Source organism: Armigeres subalbatus, chromosome 3 (assembly GCF_024139115.2).
Source record: "Armigeres subalbatus isolate Guangzhou_Male chromosome 3, GZ_Asu_2, whole genome shotgun sequence".
NCBI lineage: Eukaryota > Metazoa > Arthropoda > Insecta > Diptera > Culicidae > Armigeres > Armigeres subalbatus.
In genome coordinates this window covers 71,493,892-71,515,514 of record NC_085141.1, presented here as the reverse complement: position 1 = coordinate 71,515,514, position 21,623 = coordinate 71,493,892, and the positions used below count along the sequence as shown (strand labels likewise).

At 44.6% G+C, this 21,623-nt stretch overlaps 1 protein-coding gene across 3 annotated transcripts in view; it reads right to left on the bottom strand.

The window, feature by feature from the left end:
- Positions 1-662: 662 nt before the first annotated feature.
- Positions 663-21,623, bottom strand: part of LOC134227715 (uncharacterized) — a 60,397-nt gene continuing 39,436 nt past the window's right edge. For all 3 annotated transcript variants that reach the window (XM_062709371.1, XM_062709370.1, XM_062709369.1), the window contains exon 3: positions 663-1,040. In XM_062709371.1, coding sequence (XP_062565355.1) covers positions 691-1,040 — 350 coding nt within the window. In that variant the 3' untranslated portion in view covers positions 663-690. The remainder of the gene's footprint in view (positions 1,041-21,623) is intronic.

Below are 21,623 nucleotides of genomic sequence, written 5' to 3'. Positions count from 1 at the left end.
CCCAATCGTCACTTTTTGTAGTTACATGCATAATTATGCATGATGTGTAACATATCCTTAAAACGTTACGAATATCACGTAATTTATGGATGTTCCGAAGCATTAATAACAATATTTCTTAAAAACAATAGTCTCACATTTGCAAGGACGATAATTTTGCTCAATGCTACATGTAGGCACCATTTCAAGAAAAATCTTAGTCATGCTGGTCCGTTGTGTACTATAACAAATGTAAATTTGCTTAGAATACAGAGCCTTCTATCAAAATTCTGGCTTCCGAGCGGTTTTATAGACATTACACCACTCATTAAATAAATAGAAAGGCAAAAAAAAAATTTTGTTCGCTATTTTTTGCTTCGATAGTACGTACGCTTCGGAGGAGGAGGATCAAATTGAAATAATTGTATTTGGTGTACTAAACCAAGTTTGTTTTTCAAATTCTTTCGTCAAAAACATTCAACAACAATGATATTTTGTAACCTTCCAGATTTTTCAATTTTGACTGGTACCTAAAAATTAAAAAAAAATGATTTTATAATGCGCGAAGTTAGGGCGCGCGCGAAATTAGGGCGCATCACGGTACAATTAACGTTTCCGTATGAATGAAAATTCGGATTATAATGATAATACATACATACTTCAATTTTAAATATGTTTAATTAGCTAATTAATTAACAATAAATATGTATCTCATTCGTCTAATTTGAGTGAAAATCCCAAAGAATCTGCCCAGGACATTTTCTTCATCGTTACTCTTCCTGTAGCATCTATAGTCAGTTTATTGTCTGAACCTTTCTTACCAAAACTTACCTGACCCGTTTCGTTCGAATGGGCGGATAGGTCTTCCGGAAATTCAGGATCAACCTCAAGTTGATCACATTTTATGTGCACATCAGTACTCTGCAGCACCGTATCGCTGATAGCCAGATCCACGATCGTAGCTGACCGGGCTGTCACAAAACACTCACCAACGGTTTCCGATAGCTGCAGCGTTATCTCTCGACTTGCAACGTTTGCATTTAGTGTTCCATAAAAACCATCTGTAATAATTAACAATGATGAATAAAAGCAATAATGCTTCTAATCGCATAAGAGTCCTATGTCAGCTATCTACAACTTGCTGTTAATTTTTTCAAACTTTCAAACTTATTTGCCCTGGGCCCAATGTACTAGCCACATAAGATACATATCCAAGCAATTGGCGGGCATAGAAAAGCTTTCAAATAATAACTGAGAAATGTGGAATCCTTAATATGGCCTAATTTTTTAGCCTATCCAGATAACGAAGTTTTTCATGTGATGTCAGGCTTTATTACAGTTTATTATCATAAATGGCGTAATCTGATTATGCAATTTGGCTTGTTTCTGAAAGAAAATGAAAATCGTTCAATATTGACATTGTGCGAATCACGGCAAAAAAGGGATTGTAAGTTATTCTTCCAAGGGCGTCAAAACATGTTTAACAATTGAGGCGCTATCGGTTTTAATTAAAAATCAGAAGGGTTATATACAAGATACGACCGCCCGACATAAACTACGTAAAGCAGATCATAAGATAATAATTTATTTGCTTAGAGCTTAGAGTGATTAAAATTTTGATTTTTTCGCTCCCCTATGCTTGAACGATAACATTTGCTGTTTTGATGAACCTCCTAAATTTTCATTTGAGTTGGTTGTAATTTAACTGAGTACGATCAGTTTGAAGTTTGTATGGAAATCGCCCCGTATGTGAAAGATCGTTTCGTGAGGCGGCTCATTAACTATTTAGTGGGAGATCTCCCAGCGCACGACACCTCCCAATACCGGACACTTCTTAAAACGATACTTGCAGAGCTCCCTCCTTCAACTTATTAAGTACAAAAGGAAGCTATTGAAAAGGCTTTTAACGGCATGGGATATCAGATCTTCATGTGGTAAGCTTTGTACAAAATTTGAAATTGAATAAAAATGCTTAAAATTTTGATGTTTCGCGTTATTTTAGGGAAGATCCATTAATTACGTAACGCAAAAACTGGCCATTTTCATACTTTTTGTATGCAGCAGCTAATTTTTTTGAATGGATTGTCACATTTTGGGCAACCCCCTCCCCCCTCTAAGCGTTACGTAGCTTATGGATGTTCCCTTAAATGGTTTTAACCAACAATATTAAAATCAATCTAATGCATTCTGATTATGTGAAGATGGTCCATATTAGCCATATTTTAAATAATGATGATGATTTGGTACATCTACCATGTAATTGTAGTGTTCAGACATTGAAATTTTTCATAGCCATTTTTTACAACTGTTTTGTTACACTTACTTCAATTCAATTGTTTCTTCTTGCTGGGAAAGCCACAGAAATTAAAATTGAAGAACACATTCAAAAAGGTGAGAATTTGGATTTGAATTTGGTCTACTAACAATTTTTAAATTTACAGCTTGAAGCACGTAAAAATATGATTATTCTGAATGATGTCTTTACTCATGTAACAGGAACATAGTCACATTTGAACAATATTTGCACATTTGATACTATAGTGTCCGGTACTAGGAGATATTTTTCTAAACCGTGAAATTATTCTCCAAAATTCATCGACGTAAAACGTGTTCAAAGGATCAAATATAGCTTGTATGAATCATCAATGGTTATATTTTATGTATAAGGTATAAAAGGAAACATAATCCGGATAGTTAGAGTTTTTTGTCAAATGGCTTATGTGTCCGGCACTGGAGGATCCCCCCTAAATATAATCAGCCCGAAGACATCGAAGAATATTTCCTAATCTGCTAGACGGTTGTTGTTGAGAACCGATCGATTTCGTAAGAAAAGATATAACACACTCAGTTCAGCTCGGCATTTTTTTATTCTTTTGCCGAGATCCGCACAGCCGACCACTCGGTTCCTGACTTTTTGCTGATAACTCAGCTGAAAAAGTCATTTGTTTACTGCGGCACTCGAAGAAGCCGCCGTAATCATACGTCCATTCAGCTGATATTCCAGCAAACGAACTTAAACCGAGAATCGCACAGCCGAGATCGGTGAAAAAAATTAAGTGTGAATGAAAACAGAAATGCTCATTATTGATATGTTATTCTTTTACGTGCTCAATTCAATTTCCACGATTTAGTATTTACTTAATAATTTTTGTTGCAAGCAGCAAATTGTTTCGCTACAAAAACGATATATTCACTCGCTAAATTTTCTGTGTTGCCAACGTACTCATATATTTTTATATATTAATGAGCAACATTGCAAAACGGTTTTCCATTCATAGTAATTCTCATACTTCAAATCGCGTGTGCTAAGTAAAATTACAACCAAATCTGCTAAAAATTAGGAAAGTTCTATAAAGACAACTGATGCCACCGTTTATGCATAGGGAGCGAAAAATTCAAAATTTGAACTAATCTTATGAGCATGATTGACTGCCACGGTTGTTACTCTGTTTCTGCCAGGCCAGATGTAATTACAAAGATAACCAACAGATGATATTTGAGAATAATATAACCTTCAATGTGTACACACGGGTGACCCAAATTTAAGTAATACCGGCGCCGCCAGTGTCCGAATGCGAACCAATTAATGAATGGGTAGGAATATGTTGACGTGATACTTGCATTAATAGAAGCCGACGAGTTATCTGCACTTCCACGAGTAACCATCGTTGGATATATGGGGTCGGGAGGTAGCGAGGTTCGTTTTGGTAAAGTGTGTGTAGTTTTTCGCAAATCATGATCGATTGCACACCAATTCATTTATGTTTCGAACAAATTTAGCGTAATTCAATATATGAAAATGGATGGACATGACAATTTAAAATTTTCATTTAAAACCCCAAATTTATTATTCCGCAGTGGTGATGATGCCTTTACTTTCTCCGACTGTTGTGTGACTTTTGAAGTGTTATTTTAAAGGGGTGCTGCCTAAATAGTAAAGTAATCTTGCTTATAGTTTATAATCAATTTTAATATTCACCTCTTGCTTACATGAACATGTTCAGCATCTGTAGCCCTTTTTATAAACACTAGGGTAAAATGCCCAATAGTGGACCCCTAACCAATAGTGGACCCTCCAGCCATTTTTGCATTATTACAGCACAATGTCAACATTTTCCTATGAAATTCCATCGGGAGAACCTACCTTACAGTCCTATGATTTGATTACATGCATTGGAAATGCTATGGAAAGTAAAATTAGATGCTTTTTACAATTATATAAAAAATAAACACGAGAGTGTCCATTATAGGAATATTTTGGAGGGTCCATAATAGGAAGAAGAACGTCCCGAAACGGGACATGAAAATCAAATGAAGTGTCGACTATAGGGAAGCAATTTCCTATTATGGACCCCCAAGGGGTCTACTATAGGACGAATTCAGTTAGACTTTAAAATGATAATTTTGACGAATAACGTCGTGTATTTGGGTGTTTTATGTATGTATCGAGAAGAGGAGATGCAGAGCTTATTGTTCGATATCAAGAAGAATTAATATGTTGAAAATTTCTACTCCTTATGACAGGAAAAGCAAAATTCCGCTACTAGGGGGTCCACTATTGGGCATTTTACCCTACTTTTTTGCTCCGACCGCGGTCATTGCTCTGGTTCTATTGTTGTACTTTTTGTGCGAATCACCGCACAAAAGTAGAGCACAAGAACCAACGGCACCAGACGGCGATCGTAACGAAACTCTGAAAGTTTACTGGGTTGGTAAAGAATTAGAATTTTCAATGTTTTTACATGGATAATCAATAGTTCCAATGGGCTTTAAAAATTGCTGGAGAGTTTCCGATTGGATTGATAATAAAATCTCGAAAATCCATTGAAAGATAAAGGAGTTATTAACGTTTGAAATCTTACATGATTTCGTGACGGTCTCGAATTTGGAAATTTTCATTTGTCACCCTGTATCCGAGTCTTCCCCTTAGACGTAGTTTACGTCAAAAATTGAAAAAATACTTATCTAATAGATGAAATATATAGAATCTTATATTCGAATTGTAAATTATGAATGAAAGTCTACCGTGCCATCCCAAGTAACCAAAAGTTCCTTTAAAAGTACGAAAATCATAAGGGTTGTGTACAAGACACGACCGCCCGACGTAAACTACGTAAAACAGTTTGGTGAAATGAAGAATCTAGTGCCAGTGCAGTGCAAGAATACATGTTTGCAGCAGCTCTCTACAATACGCGCTCGTTGTTCTGCTACGAACGGCAACGTAATTCTGCTACGACGTCGTACTTTGAACAAATTCGTCTCGCCTCAATCTCCCTATGTTTAAAATGGTGTCCACGAGAAGAATCGATTAATTCCCAATAATGCATATTTCGAATCACTAACGACCACACGACCCACGCCATAGGCTGGAATAACAAAAGCAAATAAGAATCTTGAAAGAATTAAACTTGACTGCCACTGAAGCCATCCATGCGAATACATATTTGTAGCATCTCCCTCCGACGCGCGCTCGTGATTCTGCTACGGATGCCAGGCAACTTTATGGCGTCTCAAAGCGGATAATTTGCACTTTGAAAAAAGTTCGTCTCGCCTCAATCTTCCTTTGTATAGAATGGAAGCCCTGAAAAGAACCGATTTTTCCAATATCCCATATGTATTTGGAATAAAATTTGCTCAGCAACTCCGCCGATGCTTAGAGATGTCGTAAAATCTCGATTAATCGATTAGTAACTAATCGATTACTCTCGATTCTGAACGATTATTGAATTGATTCATCGTTGAGTAGTAATCGAAGCAAAATTAATCAATTATCATAACGATGAATCGATTAATTGAAGTAATCGAAATCTAATAGTTGTCGTAAAATCCAGATTAATCAATTACTCTCGATTCTTGTCGATTACTGAATCGATTAATCGTTGGGAAGTAATCGATTTAAAAATTCATCGATTATCACAACAAATAATCGATTAATTTGCGACTAGAGATGTCCGATTATCGATCGATTAATCGATTAATCGATTAGTTGCTAAAAAAATCGAGCGATATTGAATCGATTAAACGGTGTTTAATAATCTACATAATCGATTATTTGCCCTCGATTATTGAAACGATTATCAAAAAAAAAAATTGTTTTCTTCCCGTGTGGAAATTTCGAATTCAATCAAATATTGCCCAATCGCTGGGATTTTACGATTTCAGAAAGAAGATGGGAAAGTAAACGAACTGGGTGACGACACGGGATGAGTGCACCGTCAACGTACCAATATATGAGAGCATTGTTTACTTTTTTTACCCGCGTTCAGTTAGGGCTTGACTTCTCATGAGGGTCAATTCAGTTTCAGTTCAGTGCAGAGTGCATGAGCAGTCACTTTCTGTAATTTTAGTTTGCAGATCTAGTGTTTCCGTCGATCGTTGTTTCTATTTGGATCTGCATACTGCATGCACTGCTGCTGCTGCAGACGGAGAAATGGGAAGACCCAGAAATGGGTGTTTTTTCACCCATCTTGGAGATAACTGGACTAACCCATAATATGAGTAAAAAGCCTTTACCCTGAGACAGAGACCTGCAAAGACGCTGCTTCTTTTCTCTTGTTTTGACACTTGTTCTTCTTTTCATCACAGTTGACCATCGAGCTTCAACTGTTTACTTGACTGTTCCACCTAAGCCCCAAGTGGACCCTTCTGAGCACAATAAAAGTGTATCCAATTAACGAATTAGTAAATTCATTTTCATAAGGATTTTTATACCGGGAACAAAACACAGGTTTATTACTGATTATTAACAAGCTAAACGGATGGTTTGGAATACTAGTTAAAGTAAAAAAGTCTTCGTAAAACAAAAATGATGCGGAATATTTTATTTGGGATACCAATACTTTCACTCAAAAAGGTGCTGGCTGCACCTGACAGTTCGTGACAGCAGTTGACTGGCAGCAGCTGAAGTTACATTTTTTCCTCTTTGCAAGTCCCGTCCCAGCCTTTACCCATAAGTGGGTAGGAGGTTTGTACGTCAAAAGTGATGTTTACTTTTTACCCACTTTCTCCAAAGCAAAATCGATCCATATGGGTGAAAAATACCCATTTGGCCAAATGATTTAGCGGTTCTGAGGTTCTGAGGTGTACCAAATATTGAATCGATATATTTAAATTTCATAACACAAAACGTAAGTTATTTATCATTTCATAATAGTAAAATATACATATTTAAGTTCTAAATTAGCTAATGGAAAACATCTCTTTACTAAAACCGCTGACTCTTCAAGCCCTTCTGGACTGGATGCTGGTAATTCAGTTTGATGTCTTTTGATATCCAGTTGCATTCCGTCATCATTCTTGTTTCCTGATGGGTTGTGATGCCGTTGAAAAAACTGGTCCGGAATGGTATAATCTACGGAAAGTTTAAATTTAATTTTATCTATATAGTAATATTTGGTATCAGACTACATATTTGGATGAGATTCAAAAACACTTGCCTTCAAGCTTGTCGACAACGGCAGATTCAGGCGAACAATTAGTTGGAAATAAGCACTAACTTAAACGCTTTATTTGAAATTAATTGGTTAATTAATTACCTCGTTAATTACGTATTTCATTTTCATTTATTTAGTTAACATCTAAACAGATAACACTGAATCAACAATTTGACGCCACAATGCACGGTTCGAGGCCGCATCTCTCCATCCTCGGATACGCCCCACGCTCGCCAAGTCGTTCTGCACCTGGTCTGCCCATCTCGCTCGCTGCGCTCCACGCCGTCTCGTACCTGCCGGATCCGAAGCGAACACCATCTTTGCAGGGTTGCTGTCCGGCATTCTTGCAACATGCCCTGCCCATCGTACCCTTCCGGCTTTAGCTACCTTCTGGATACTGGGTTCGCCGTAGAGTTGGGCGAGCTCATGGTTCATTCTTCGCCGCCACACACCGTCTTCTTGCACACCGCCAAAGATGGTCCTAAGCACCCGTCTCTCGAATACTCCGAGTGCTTGCAAGTCCTCCTCGAGCATTGTCCATGTTTCATGTCCGTAGAGGACAACCGGTCTTATAAGCGTCTTGTACATGACACATTTGGTGCGGTGGCGAATCTTTTTCGACCGCAGTTTCTTCTGGAGCCCGTAGTAGGCCCGACTTCCACAGATGATGCGCCTTCGTATTTCACGACTAACGTTGTTGTCAGCCGTTAGCAAGGATCCGAGGTAGACGAATTCCTCGACCACCTCGAAGGTATCCCCGTCTATCGTAACACTGCTTCCCAGGCGGGCCCTGTCGCGCTCGGTTCCGCCCACAAGCATGTACTTTGTCTTTGACGCATTCACCACCAGTCCAACTTTTGATGCTTCACGTTTCAGGCGGGTGTACAGTTCTGCCACCTTTGCAAATGTTCGGCCGACAATGTCCATGTCATCCGCGAAGCAAATAAATTGACTGGATCTGTTGAAAATCGTACCCCGGCTGTTACACCCGGCTCTCCGCATGACACCTTCTAGCGCAATGTTGAATAACAGGCACGAAAGTCCATCACCTTGTCTTAGTCCCCGGCGCGATTCGAACGAACTGGAGTGTTCGCCCGAAATCTTCACACAGTTTTTCACACCATCCACCGTTGCTTTGATCAGTCTGGTAAGCTTCCCAGGGAAGCTGTTCTCGTCCATAATTTTCCATAGCTCTACGCGGTCTATACTGTCGTATGCCGCCTTGAAATCAACGAACAGATGGTGCGTTGGGACCTGGTATTCACGGCATTTTTGAAGGATTTGCCGTACAGTAAAGATCTGGTCCGTTGTCGAGCGGCCGTCAACGAAGCCGGCTTGATAACTTCCCACGAACTCGTTCACTAATGGTGACAGACGACGGAAGATGATCTGGGATATCACTTTGTAGGCGGCATTAAGGATGGTGATCGCTCGAAAGTTCTCACACTCCAGCTTGTCGCCTTTCTTGTAGATGGGGCATATAACCCCTTCCTTCCACTCCTCCGGTAGCTGTTCGGTTTCCCAGATTCTGACTATCAGTTTGTGCAGGCAAGTGGCCAGCTTTTCCGGGCCCATCTTGATGAGCTCAGCTCCGATACCATCCTTACCAGCTGCTTTATTGGTCTTTAGCTGTTGAATGGCATCCTTAACTTCCCTCAAGGTGGGGGCTGGTTGGCTTCCATCGTCCGCTGAACTGACGTAGTCATCTCCTCCGCTGCCTTGACTTTCACTGCCTGTACTCTCAGCGCCATTCAGATGTTCCTCGTAGTGCTGCTTCCACCTTTCGATCACCACACGTTCGTCCGTCAAGATGCTCCCATCCTTATCCCGGCACATTTCGGCTCGCGGCACGAAGCCTTTGCGGGATGCGTTGAGCTTCTGATAGAACTTGCGTGTATCTTGAGAACGGCACAGCTGTTCCATCTCCTCGCACTCCGCTTCTTCCAGGCACTCCGCTTCTTCCAATTACGTATTTATTCTATTTAATTATTCTTAACTCTGACTGCATAAGTTTTAAAAAAACGGCTAAGTATTTTTTCAACCGTAAACGAGTGAATAACACCCATATGCTGCTCAAAACAGCGCTGTCTCAAGGTGGGTATTTTCCACCCATTTAGCAAATTTCAAAATCCCTCACTTTTTTGACAGCTTCATATAGCTTCTAAATGTGGGTGATTTTAAACCATAAAATGTCCCTGCATAATCTTGAACCATAATTGGACCATTTCACAGATAGGTCATAACAGTAAATTATATTAAACTCACTATTCTGTTTGTTGTTCATATGTATGATAAACTAACATCACCATATACCGTTTTCACAATATGTCATGCTGTTATTGGCAATTGTACCATATGAGTAATAGGCGGTTAAGTATAATTAACATACAAAACAGGAAATTTTTCAATACATTTTTTTCGCTACACAGTATGTGTTACTGTTCAAGTATAATATGTTTTTCGGACAAAAACAGTATGGTATGCAGTTTAAAAACAGTAGAACGATATGAACCAAAAACCACGCACCGTATCCCGTATCTTCACTAGTTGAACGAGCATAATTGGTTATTTTTCTAGCTTCATAAATAACAAACACAACAGTTATATTTCATTTCTGTTTATTGATAAGAGCCACTTTGAAATATTGCCGAATGTTTGCATTAGATAATACACATATTTCGCACACACAAAAATCGAAAAACTTCACTTTATTTTCTCGGTACAGAAGCTCATAACGGGTGTTGAATATAGGGAGAAGCCGCATCGGTAACTGCAAAAAATGCAAAAGAAAAACTACTTAAATAAAAGCTACCTACCTTTATAAAGCTTAAAAACTTAAAGCATTGAATAATGCTCGTAGTACATACCAATAATCAGCCATTAAACAATTCGCTTGGTTTGAAAATCTGAGCTGCCGATATGTGCGGAGAAACTGAAAATAGATATTAAATACATATATGTATTTTGATTATTTCAATTCAATTCAATTTGATATGAATAAATTTTATGACTAACCTTTGTTTTTAATGCAGAACTATTATATTTTTAACACAAATCACAATCAAAACTAACTAATCCAACCATCAGTAAATATATCTCGCTTAACTTTTCAAAAGGATCTAAGTAACATTTTTTTCATGATTTAATTTGAATAGCGCAAACAACAGAAAAACATGAAAGCTTTTGATTGCAGTACTCAAATTAATTCATGAAAAAAATGTTACTTAGGACCTTTTGAAAAGTTAAGCGAGATATCAGGCCTCAGAAATCAAACACACGGAAAACTTTTTTATTTTCGTTTTATAAAAAATAAACACACACTCATCACAGAACTCCAACGATTATTGCATTTTTATCATTGGGAGATATTAATTTTCACGGCAGTGTGAAGTAGCAAGCTAGACTTGAACAATACATGATTATTTCAAAGCTATATTCCATATTGTTACAATATTAATTGTAAGTCATTTACAGTTATCTATCGTTTCCTTTGTCATGATGGACCATAAGAAATTGTAAAGATGCAATATGCTTTAAAATTATTGCATATGATATTGAAGATTAACAATTATGTATAATAATTAATTATTTTAGAGCGTCTTAGGGGAAATGCTACAAGGTTAAAATACTATTATTCTTCCATTTACTTCCACTATTAACTTAATAGTGGAAGTAAATGGAAGAATAATAGTATTTTAATTATGTATAATACTGTTTTCGGGTAAACATATAATAACATTGTAAACCAATGGTAATGTAAATCGTAACAATATCGTTTATTTCATGTGAATAGTGACAACAACACAGCAAATCGTTTTCAATTATGCGGGGTGTATTTACCAATCTCCGTGAAGAGCAGTTTAACTTTGTTCGTGAAACGTGTTGTTTTGTCCGGCTCGGATCGAGACTCGCCAGTTAAACCAGTTAAACGTGCAAAAATAAGGCATCATTTTGGTATATAATATCTCATGATATTCGTAGAATATGGTTTTATCTTTTAGGCAAAGTAATTCATTACACCCAGCTCAGTATATTGAAGATTTTCTCTCCTGTTTTTCATAATAAGCAATACAAATTGTTTATCGAGGATTTAAACAAAGATAACGTCTGTTCCCTGTTATTGTGTGTCTTTTTTCTCCGATTGCCTGTAACTAAATTGAAATAGGGTAATTCGCCAAATGTTGAACGGCTAATTTCTTCGCCTATTGTTGAACGCACGTGCATTTCTTATGGGAGTTCAACAATAGGCGACAAAATTAGCCGTTCAACATTTGGCGGTTTCCCCTATTCGTTTTTTGACGTAAACTACGTCTAAGGGGAAGACTCAGATACAGGGTGTAAAACCGAAATTTCCAAATTCGAGACCGTCACGAAATTAGGATAGATTTCAAACGCTAATAGCGTCTCTATCTTTCGATGGATTTTCGACATTTGCTTATCAATCGATTCAGAAACTCTCCAGCAATTTGCCAATTATATTGATACTATTGATTATAAACGTTAAACTATTGAAAATGTTGTTTCTTTCCAAACCGGGTGAAAAATTCAATTCCGTTCATAAATCCCCAACACGGACATCAGATTGCAGTAAGGTACGGGCCTTTTGATCCACTGCTTCGTTTTCCCTGTGTATAAAAAGCCCCATGTTTCGCGTGCGCGCGTCAAGATCATTCCAGTTCGAGACAGCAACACGTACGGACGTGTTTTTTGCTCGCGCATTTTTTCGAAGTGTTTTTCTCGTTCGTTCGCTGTTTACGTTTTCGCTTGTCGCGTTGGCGTTATTTTCTCCCGGACCCGTCATGGGAGACTCGGTGGCCGATTCGGTCGCTGGAAAAGTGCCTAAGCGCACTGCTCTTGGAGGCGCAGGTAACCCCTCAAGCAGCTTTGCAGAGCAACGTGTTCTCGCCGTTACCGCTTGATGATGCCGACAATCCGCCGAAAAGAGGAAGAAGCAGCAATCGCAGCTGCCGCAGGTGCAACCGGAGCGGAAGGAGAAGTGCCCGCCCGTGTTTGTGAAGGGCGATCCGCCGGATTTACGCCCAAAAATTCGCCAGCTGATCGCTAAGGGGCTGAAATGTACTTTTCGGCTCTGCAGCGAGGGCGTGAAAGTGATGCCGGCCAACCGGGACCATCATCAATCCGTCGTGGAGTTCCTCGAGGTCCACAAGTATGAGTACTACACTCATGACCACCCCGGCACGAAGCCGCTCAAGGCTTTGCTGCGAGGACTTCACGACATGAAGGAGGAAGAGCTCCAAGCAGAGCTTGAAAGTTGCGGACTGAAGCCAGTAGCCGTCCACAAGATCGCTCGTCACGACAAGGCGAGGAAATATCGCGACCAGCTTTACCTGATCCATCTGGAGCACGGCTCCACTACCTGGAAGGACCTGAAGCTGGTTGGCGTTATAAATTACACCGTCGTTGACTGGGAGCGATATCGGCCAGTGCACCGCGATGTCACGCAATGCACCAACTGCTTCAATTTCGGGCACGGCACCAGGAACTGCCGCATGAAGCCGCGCTGCAACAAGTGTGGCGAACCCCATCCGACTGACGAGTGCGACAAAATGGAGGTGGCCGATCCCAAGTGCGCCAACTGTGGCGACAAACATCGGGCCACCACAAAGGGCTGCCCAAAGCGAGCCGAGTTCCTGGAAATCCGGAAGAAGGCTTCCACCAGGACCATGCCGAAGAAGAACCGTGTTCCTGTAATCAACGAGGTGAACTATCCAGCCATCCCTGCTCCCCGTCGTGTGATTCCAATACTCCCACCGCTACAGCCGCACAAGCGACTGGCAGCGGCAGCTGCATCGGTCCAAGCTCCAACATCGTCGGCACCATCCACCAGCGAATGGCCCCCGCTCCCTCCTCCTGGGTTTCGTCGGCAGTCGGAGAACGAAGCCGTCCCACCGGAGGAATCTGCCCCGCTGTACACTCCGGAGCAACTGATGCCGATCTTCGCGCAGCTCGCCACTCGACTGCGCGGCTGCAAAACCCGATTCGACCAGGTATTCACACTTGGCATGTTCATCATTGAAAATGGCTGCTAGGGTGGGCCTGGTCAACTGGAACGCTTGCTCGCTAAAGAGCAAAACAATCGAGCTGAAGGATTACCTTGAGGAGAAGGAAATAGACGTGACGTTCATCACCGAAACGCACCTAAAACCGGAGGTGAACGTCAACATCCCGGACTTCCGCATCGTGCGACTGGACCGGCCGACCAGGGGAGGTGGTGTGGCCATCGCTCTTCGCTACAACATCAACTGTCGTCTGCTTCCAAGCTTCCAGCTCAGTGTCATCGAGGCCATCGGTGTCGAAATCACCACTTCGGTCGGCACGATCGCGCTCATCGCGGCGTACTGTCCAACGCAAGCCAAAGCCGGCGATGGATCATCGGCTGCCCTTCGGAGGGACATCGTCAAGCTGACGCGGAGGCAAGGCCAGTATATCATTGCCGGCGACTTGAATGCCAAGCATCAAGCCTGGGGCAACAGTCGCGGCAATCGAAACGGCACCATCTGGAGCAACGACATGGAGGAAGGCCACTACACGATCTTGAGCCCGGATTCCCCACTCGGCTGAGTCGGTCCGGTGTCCACGCAACCCTCGACCTCTACATAACAAACCTGAGTGACCACGTCTCGCAGCCGGTTGTCTACCAGGAGCTCAGTTCGGATCACTATCCGGTGGTGGCGGAACTGGGCTCCTCGGTCAATCGGCACCAGCAGTTACGGCGGAACTATCACCGAGTGAACTGGCAGCGGTTCCAGCAGTGCGTCGATAACACCGTCGACTACGAGGTGCGTCCGGAGACGCCGGAAAGTATCGACCGCCAGCTGTGCGCCATCGAAGAGGCAATCTCGGTGGCCAGAGAGCAGCATGTCCCGACGGCTCGGCAGGTAAGCAACTCCTTAAACATCGATACACTCACCAAAGATTTGATTCGATTGCGGAATGTCACTCGCAGGCAGTTTCAGCGTACTGGACTGCCTGAGCTTAAGGCACGCTGCAATCGAATCTCAAAAATTATCAAGGCCAGAATGGTGGACCTCAAAAATAACGACTTCTCGAATAAGATCCGCACTCTCCCAGATTTTGCTAAGCCGTTCTGGAAAATGACCAAAATTCTAAAATCCAAGCCTCGGCCCATTCCACCTTTGATCCCGCTAGACAATAATGGCTCTAAGGATCGCTTCATAACTCCTGCAGAGAAGGTCGCTGAAATAGGTCGTCACTTCGTCAGTTCACACAATCTTGGGCAGAACATCGTCAGTCCACACGAAGCAGCCGTCAACGAGCATGCTAACAACATCCATTTGATTCCCAACGACTTCTCGGAGGAGTTGGAGATCTCAGCTGACGAATTGACGGCCTATATCAAATCGTCGAAGAACATGAAGGCCCCAGGCTTCGATAGCATCCTGAATCTCGAGCTCAAACACATGAGTGCGCCGTTCTTTGAGCACCTCTCGCTGATCTTCAATCAGTGTCTCCGGCTCAGCTACTTCCCATCGTCCTGGAAGTCAGCGAAAGTCATCCCCATCCGGAAGCCTGGGAAGGATCCTTCCTCCCCCAAAAGTTATCGACCCATCAGCCTTCTCTCAGGGGTATCCAAGCTATTCGAAAAAGCTATTCATCATCGGTTACTTGAGTCTGCCGAAAATCTCAACATCTTGCTCGAGGAACAGTTTGGTTTCCGACGCGGTCGGTCAACTGTACACCAACTGACTCGAGTTACCAACGTCCTCAGACGGAACAAGTTTGTCTCAAAAACATCCGCCATGGCCTTACTCGATGTCGAGAAGGCATTTGACAATGTATGGCATGATGGCCTGGTGTACAAACTACAACGCTACAATCTTCCCAGCTACCTGGTCAAAATCATCAACAATTACCTGTCGGCAAGGACATTCCGGGTCTCAATCAGCGGAGCGAGTTCCAATGCGCACAACATCGTCGCAGGCGTCCCCCAGGGTAGTATCCTCGGGCCCCTGCTTTTCAATCTGTTCACCTCCGACATGCCAGAACCTCCAGAAGGCGGCATTCTGTCTCTGTTCGCAGATGACACCTCCATCGTCTACAACGGTAGAGTGATCAGAGCGCTAGTGGCAAAACTCCAACGAGGCCTGGATGCCCTCACAGAGTACCTCACCAGCTGGAAGATCTGTATCAACGCGGCGAAGACCCAGGTCATTATTTTCCCCCACTCCAAATCCCCTAAACTTGTTCCGCCTGGGGACTGTAAAATCATCCTCAATGGCACGACTGTGGAATGGGCCAATGAGGCCGACTACCTTGGCTTGACCCTCGACAGCAAGCTTATTTTCAGGCAACAGGTTGACAAAACGGTGACAAAGTGTAACGTCTTGTTGAAACTACTGTACCCTTTGATCAACCGCCGGTCGTCATTGTCCCTGAAAAATAAGCTTGCTGTCTACAAGCAAATCATCCTCCTGTGATCGAATATGGCATGCCGGTCTGGGAGAGCTGCGCTAAAACCCACCACCTCAAACTTCAACGGGTCCAAAACAAATTCCTGAGGATGATCCTCAACACCCCTCCCAGGACAAGAACATCCGAGGTCCACCGTCTGGCCGGAATAAAAACCTTACATGAACGCTTTGGTGAGTGTAAAGAAAAGTTTAGGGTCCGTTGCTTGCATTCGGATCAGGCTCCAATTAGGGCGCTAGTTCCAATCTAGGTTATCAAATTTCTTATTGTAAATATTAGTGTACATAGTAGTTAGGTTATCAAATTTAAAAAAACACACCAGCGCCTCCTAAAGGCCGTCATGATATATCATATTAACACTTAAATAACAATATAAACATGAAAATTTAAAATTGAAGTTGGAGGGCCAAGCCGGCCGAGCACTGTACATGTAAAAAATAATTGTAGAACAGAAAATGAAACAATAAAGAAGAATTTTACTACTACTACCCTGGTCGGCCGGTCGAGTCGCACGATGCGGAAGTCCGGGATGTTGATGTTCACCTCCGGTTTTAGGTGCGTTTCGGTGATGAACGCCACGTCTATTTCCTTCTCCTCAAGGAAATCCTTCAGCTCGATTGTTTTGCTCTTTAGCGAGCAAGCGTTCCAGTTGACCAGGCCCACCCTAGCAGCCATTTTCAATGATGAACATGCCAAGTGTGAAGACCTGGTCGAATCGGGTTTTGCAGCCGCGCAGTCGAGTGGCGAGCTGCGCGAAGATCGGCATCAGTTGCTCCGGAGTGTACAGCGGGGCAGATTCCTCCGGTGGGACGGCTTCGTTCTCCGACTGCCGACGGAACCCAGGAGGAGGGAGCGGGGGCCATTCGCTGGTGGATGGTGCCGACGATGTTGGAGCTTGGACCGATGCAGCTGCCGCTGCCAGTCGCTTATGCGGCTGTAGCGGTGGGAGTATTGGAATCACACGACGGGGAGCAGGGATGGCTGGAAAGTTCACCTCGTTGATTACAGGAACACGGTTCTTCTTCGGCATGGTCCTGGTGGAAGCCTTCTTCCGGATTTCCAGGAACTCGGCTCGCTTTGGGCAGCCCTTTGTGGTGGCCCGATGTTTGTCGCCACAGTTGGCGCACTTGGGATCTGCCACCTCCATTTTGTCGCACTCGTCAGTCGGATGGGGTTCGCCACACTTGTTGCAGCGCGGCTTCATGCGGCAGTTCCTGGTGCCGTGCCCGAAATTGAAGCAGTTGGTGCATTGCGTTACATCGCGGTGCACTGGCCGATATCGCTCCCCAGTCAACGACGGTGTAATTTATAACGCCAACCAGCTTCAGGTCCTTCCAGGTAGTGGAGCCGTGCTCCAGATGGATCAGGTAAAGCTGGTCGCGATATTTCCTCGCCTTGTCGTGACGAGCGATCTTGTGGACGGCTACTGGCTTCAGTCCGCAACTTTCAAGCTCTGCTTGGAGCTCTTCCTCCTTCATGTCGTGAAGTCCTCGCAGCAAAGCCTTGAGCGGCTTCGTGCCGGGATGGTCATGAGTGTAGTACTCATACTTGTGGACCTCGAGGAACTCCACGACGGATTGATGATGGTCCCGGTTGGCCGGCATCACTTTCACGCCCTCGCTGCAGAGCCGAAAAGTACATTTCAGCCCCTTAGCGATCAGCTGGCGAATTTTTGGGCGTAAATCCGGCGGATCGCCCTTCACAAACACGGGCGGGCACTTCTCCTTCCGCTCCGGTTGCACCTGCGGCAGCTGCGATTTCTGCTTCTTCCTCTTTTTCGGCGAATTGCCGGCGTCATCAAGTGGCAACGGAGAGAACACGTTGCTCTGCAACGTTGCTCCGCTGCTTTGAGGGGTTACCCGCGCCTCCAAGAGCAGTGCGCTTAGGCACTTTTCCAGCGACCGAATCGGCCACCGAGTCTCCCATGACGGGTCCGGGAGAAAATAACGCCAACGCGACAAGCGAAAACGTAAACAGCGAACGAACGAGAAAAAACACTTCGAAAAAATGCGCGAGCAAAAAACACGTCCGTACGTGTTGCTGTCTCGAACTGGAATGATAGCGCATCCCGCGCGTAGTAGTAGTAAAAGTAGTAAAATTCTTCTTTATTGTTTCATTTTCTGTTCTACAATTATTTTTTACATGTACAGTGCTCGGCCGGCTTGGCCATCCAACTTCAATTTTAAATTTTTATTTTTACATTGTTATTTAAGTGTTAATATGATATATCATGACGGCCTTTAGGAGGCGCTGGTGTGTTTTTTAAAATTTGATAACCTAACTACTATGTACTCTAATATTTACAATAAGAAATTTGATAACCTAGATTGGAACTAGCGCCCTAATTGGAGCCTGATCCGAATGCAAGCAACGGACCCTAAACTTTTCTTTACACTCACCAAAGCGTTCATGTAAGGTTTTATTCCGGCCAGACGGTGGACCTCGGATGTTCTTGTCCTGGGAGGTGTTGAGGATCATCCTCAGGAATTTGTTTTGGACCCGTTGAAGTTTGAGGTGGTGGGTTTTAGCGCAGCTCTCCCAGACCGGCATGCCATATTCGATCACAGGGAGGATGATTTGCTTGTAGACAGCAAGCTTATTTTTCAGGGACAATGACGACCGGCGGTTGATCAAAGGGTACAGTAGTTTCAACAAGACGTTACACTTTGTCACCGTTGTGTCAACCTGCTGCCTGAAAATAAGCTTGCTGTCGAGGGTCAAGCCAAGGTAGTCGGCCTCATTGGCCCATTCCACAGTCGTGCCATTGAGGATGATTTTACAGTCCCCAGGCGGAACAAGTTTAGGGGATTTGGAGTGGGGGGAAAAGATGACCTGGGTCTTCGCCGCGTTGATACAGATCTTCCAGCTGGTGAGGTACTCTGTCAGGGCATCCAGGCCTCGTTGGAGTTTTGCCACTAGCGCTCTGATCACTCTACCGTTGTAGACGATGGATGTGTCATCTGCGAACAGAGACAGGATGCCGCCTTCTGGAGGTGCTGGCATGTCGGAGGTGAACAGATTGAAAAGCAGGGGCCGAGGATACTGCCCTGGGGAACGCCTGCGACGATGTTGTGCGCATTGGAACTCGCTCCGCTGATTGAGACCCGGAATGTCCTTGCCGACAGGTAATTGTTGATGATTTTCACCAGGTAGCTGGGAAGATTGTAGCGTTGTAGTTTGTACACCAGGCCATCATGCCATACATTGTCAAATGCCTTCTCGACATCGAGTAAGGCCATGGCGGATGTTTTCGAGACAAACTTGTTCCGTCTGAGGACGTTGGTAACTCGGGTCAGTTGGTGTACAGTTGACCGCCCGCGTCGGAAACCAAACTGTTCCTCGAGCAAGATGTTGAGATTTTCGGCAGACTCAAGTAACCGATGATGAATAGCTTTTTCGAATAGCTTGGATAACCCTGAGAGAAGGCTGATGGGTCGATAACTTTTGGGGGAGGAAGGATCCTTCCCAGGCTTCCGGATGGGGATGACTTTCGCTGACTTCCAGGACGATGGGAAGTAGCTGAGCCGGAGACACTGATTAAAGATCAGCGAGAGGTGCTCAAAGAACGGATCACTCATGTGTTTGAGCTCGAGATTCAGGATGCTGTCGAAGCCTGGGGCCTTCATGTTCTTCGACGATTTGATATAGGCCGTCAATTCGTCAGCTGAGATCTCCAACTCCTCCGAGAAGTCGTTGGGAATCAAATGGATGTTGTTAGCATGCTCGTTGACGGCTGCTTCGTGTGGACTGACGATGTTCTGCCCAAGATTGTGTGAGCTGACGAAGTGACGACCTATTTCAGCGACCTTCTCTGCAGGAGTTATCAAGCGATCCTTAGAGCCATTATTGTCTAGTGGGATCCAAGGTGGAATGGGCCGAGGCTTGGATTTTAGAATTTTGTTCATTTTCCAGAACGGCTTAGCATAATCTGGGAGAGTGCGGATCTTATTCGAGAAGTCGTTATTTTTGAGGTCCACCTTTCTGGCCTTGATAATTTTTGTGATTCGATTGCAGCGTGCCTTAAGCTCAGGCAGTCCAGTACGCTGAAACTGCCTGCGAGTGACATTCCGCAATCGAATCAAATCTTTGGTGAGTGTATCGATGTTTAAGGAGTTGCTTACCTGCCGAGCCGTCGGTACGTGTTGCTCTCGGGCCGCCGTGATCGCCTCCTCCATAGCGCACAGCTGGCGGTCGATACTTTCCGGCGTCTCCGGACGCACCTTGTAGTCGACGGTGTTATCGACGCACTGCTGGAAACGCTGCCAGTTCACTCGGTGATAGTTCCGCCGTAACTGCTGGTGCCGATTGACCGAGGAGCCCAGTTCCGCCACCACCGGATAGTGATCCGAACTGAGCTCCTGGTATACAACCGGCTGCGAGACGTGGTCACTCAGGTTTGTTACGTAGAGGTCGAGCGTTGCGTGGGCACCGGACCGACTCAGCCGAGTGGGGGAATCCGGGCTCAGGATCGTGTAGTGGCCTTCCTCCATGTCGTTGCTCCAGATGGTCCCGTTTCGATTGCCGCGACTGTTGCCCCAGGCTTGATGTTTGGCATTCAAGTCGCCGGCAATGATATATGTCCCTCCGAAGGGCAGCCGATGATCCATCGCCGGCTTTGGCTTGCGTTGGACAGTACGCCGCGATGAGCGCGATTGTGCCGACCGAAGTGGTGATTTCGACACCGATGGCCTCGATGACACTGAGCTGGAAGCTTGGAAGCAGACGACAGTTGATGTTGTAGCGAAGAGCGATGGCCACACCACCTCCCCTGGTCGGCCGGTCGAGTCGCACGATGCGGAAGTCCGGGATGTTGATGTTCACCTCCGGTTTTAGGTGCGTTTCGGTGATGAACGCCACGTCTATTTCCTTCTCCTCAAGGAAATCCTTCAGCTCGATTGTTTTGCTCTTTAGCGAGCAAGCGTTCCAGTTGACCAGGCCCAGGCTAGCAGCCATTTTCAATGATGAACATGCCAAGTGTGAAGACCTGGTCGAATCGGTTTTGCAGCCGCGCAGTCGAGTGGCGAGCTGCGCGAAGATCGGCATCAGTTGCTCCGGAGTGTACAGCGGGGCAGATTCTTCCGGTGGGACGGCTTCGTTCTCCGACTGCCGACGGAACCCAGGAGGAGGAAGCGGGGCCATTCGCTGGTGGATGGTGCCGACGATGCTGGAGCTTGGACCGATGCAGCTGCCGCTGCCAGTCGCTTGTGCGGCTGTAGCGGTGGGAGTATTGGAATCACACGACGGGGAGCCGGGATAGCTGGAAAGTTCACCTCGTTGATTACAGGAACACGGTTCTTCTTCGGAATGGTCCTAGTGGAAGCCTTCTTCCGGATTTCCAGGAACTCGGCTCGCTTTGGGCAGCCCTTTGTGGTGGCCCGATGTTTGTCGCCACAGTTGGCGCACTTGGGATCGGCCACCTCCATTTTGTCGCACTCGTCAGTCGGATGGGGTTCGCCACACTTGTTGCAGCGCGGCTTCATGCGGCAGTTCCTGGTGCCGTGCCCGAAATTGAAGCAGTTGGTGCATTGCGTGACATCGCGGTGCACTGGCCGATATCGCTCCCAGTCAACGACGGTGTAATTTATAACGCCAACCAGCTTCAGGTCCTTCCAGGTAGTGGAGCCGTGCGCCAGATGGATCAGGTAAAGCTGGTCGCGGTATTTCCTCGCCTTGTCGTGACGAGCGATCTTGTGGACGGCTACTGGCTTCAGTCCGCAACTTTCAAGCTCTGCTTGGAGCTCTTCCTCCTTCATGTCGTGA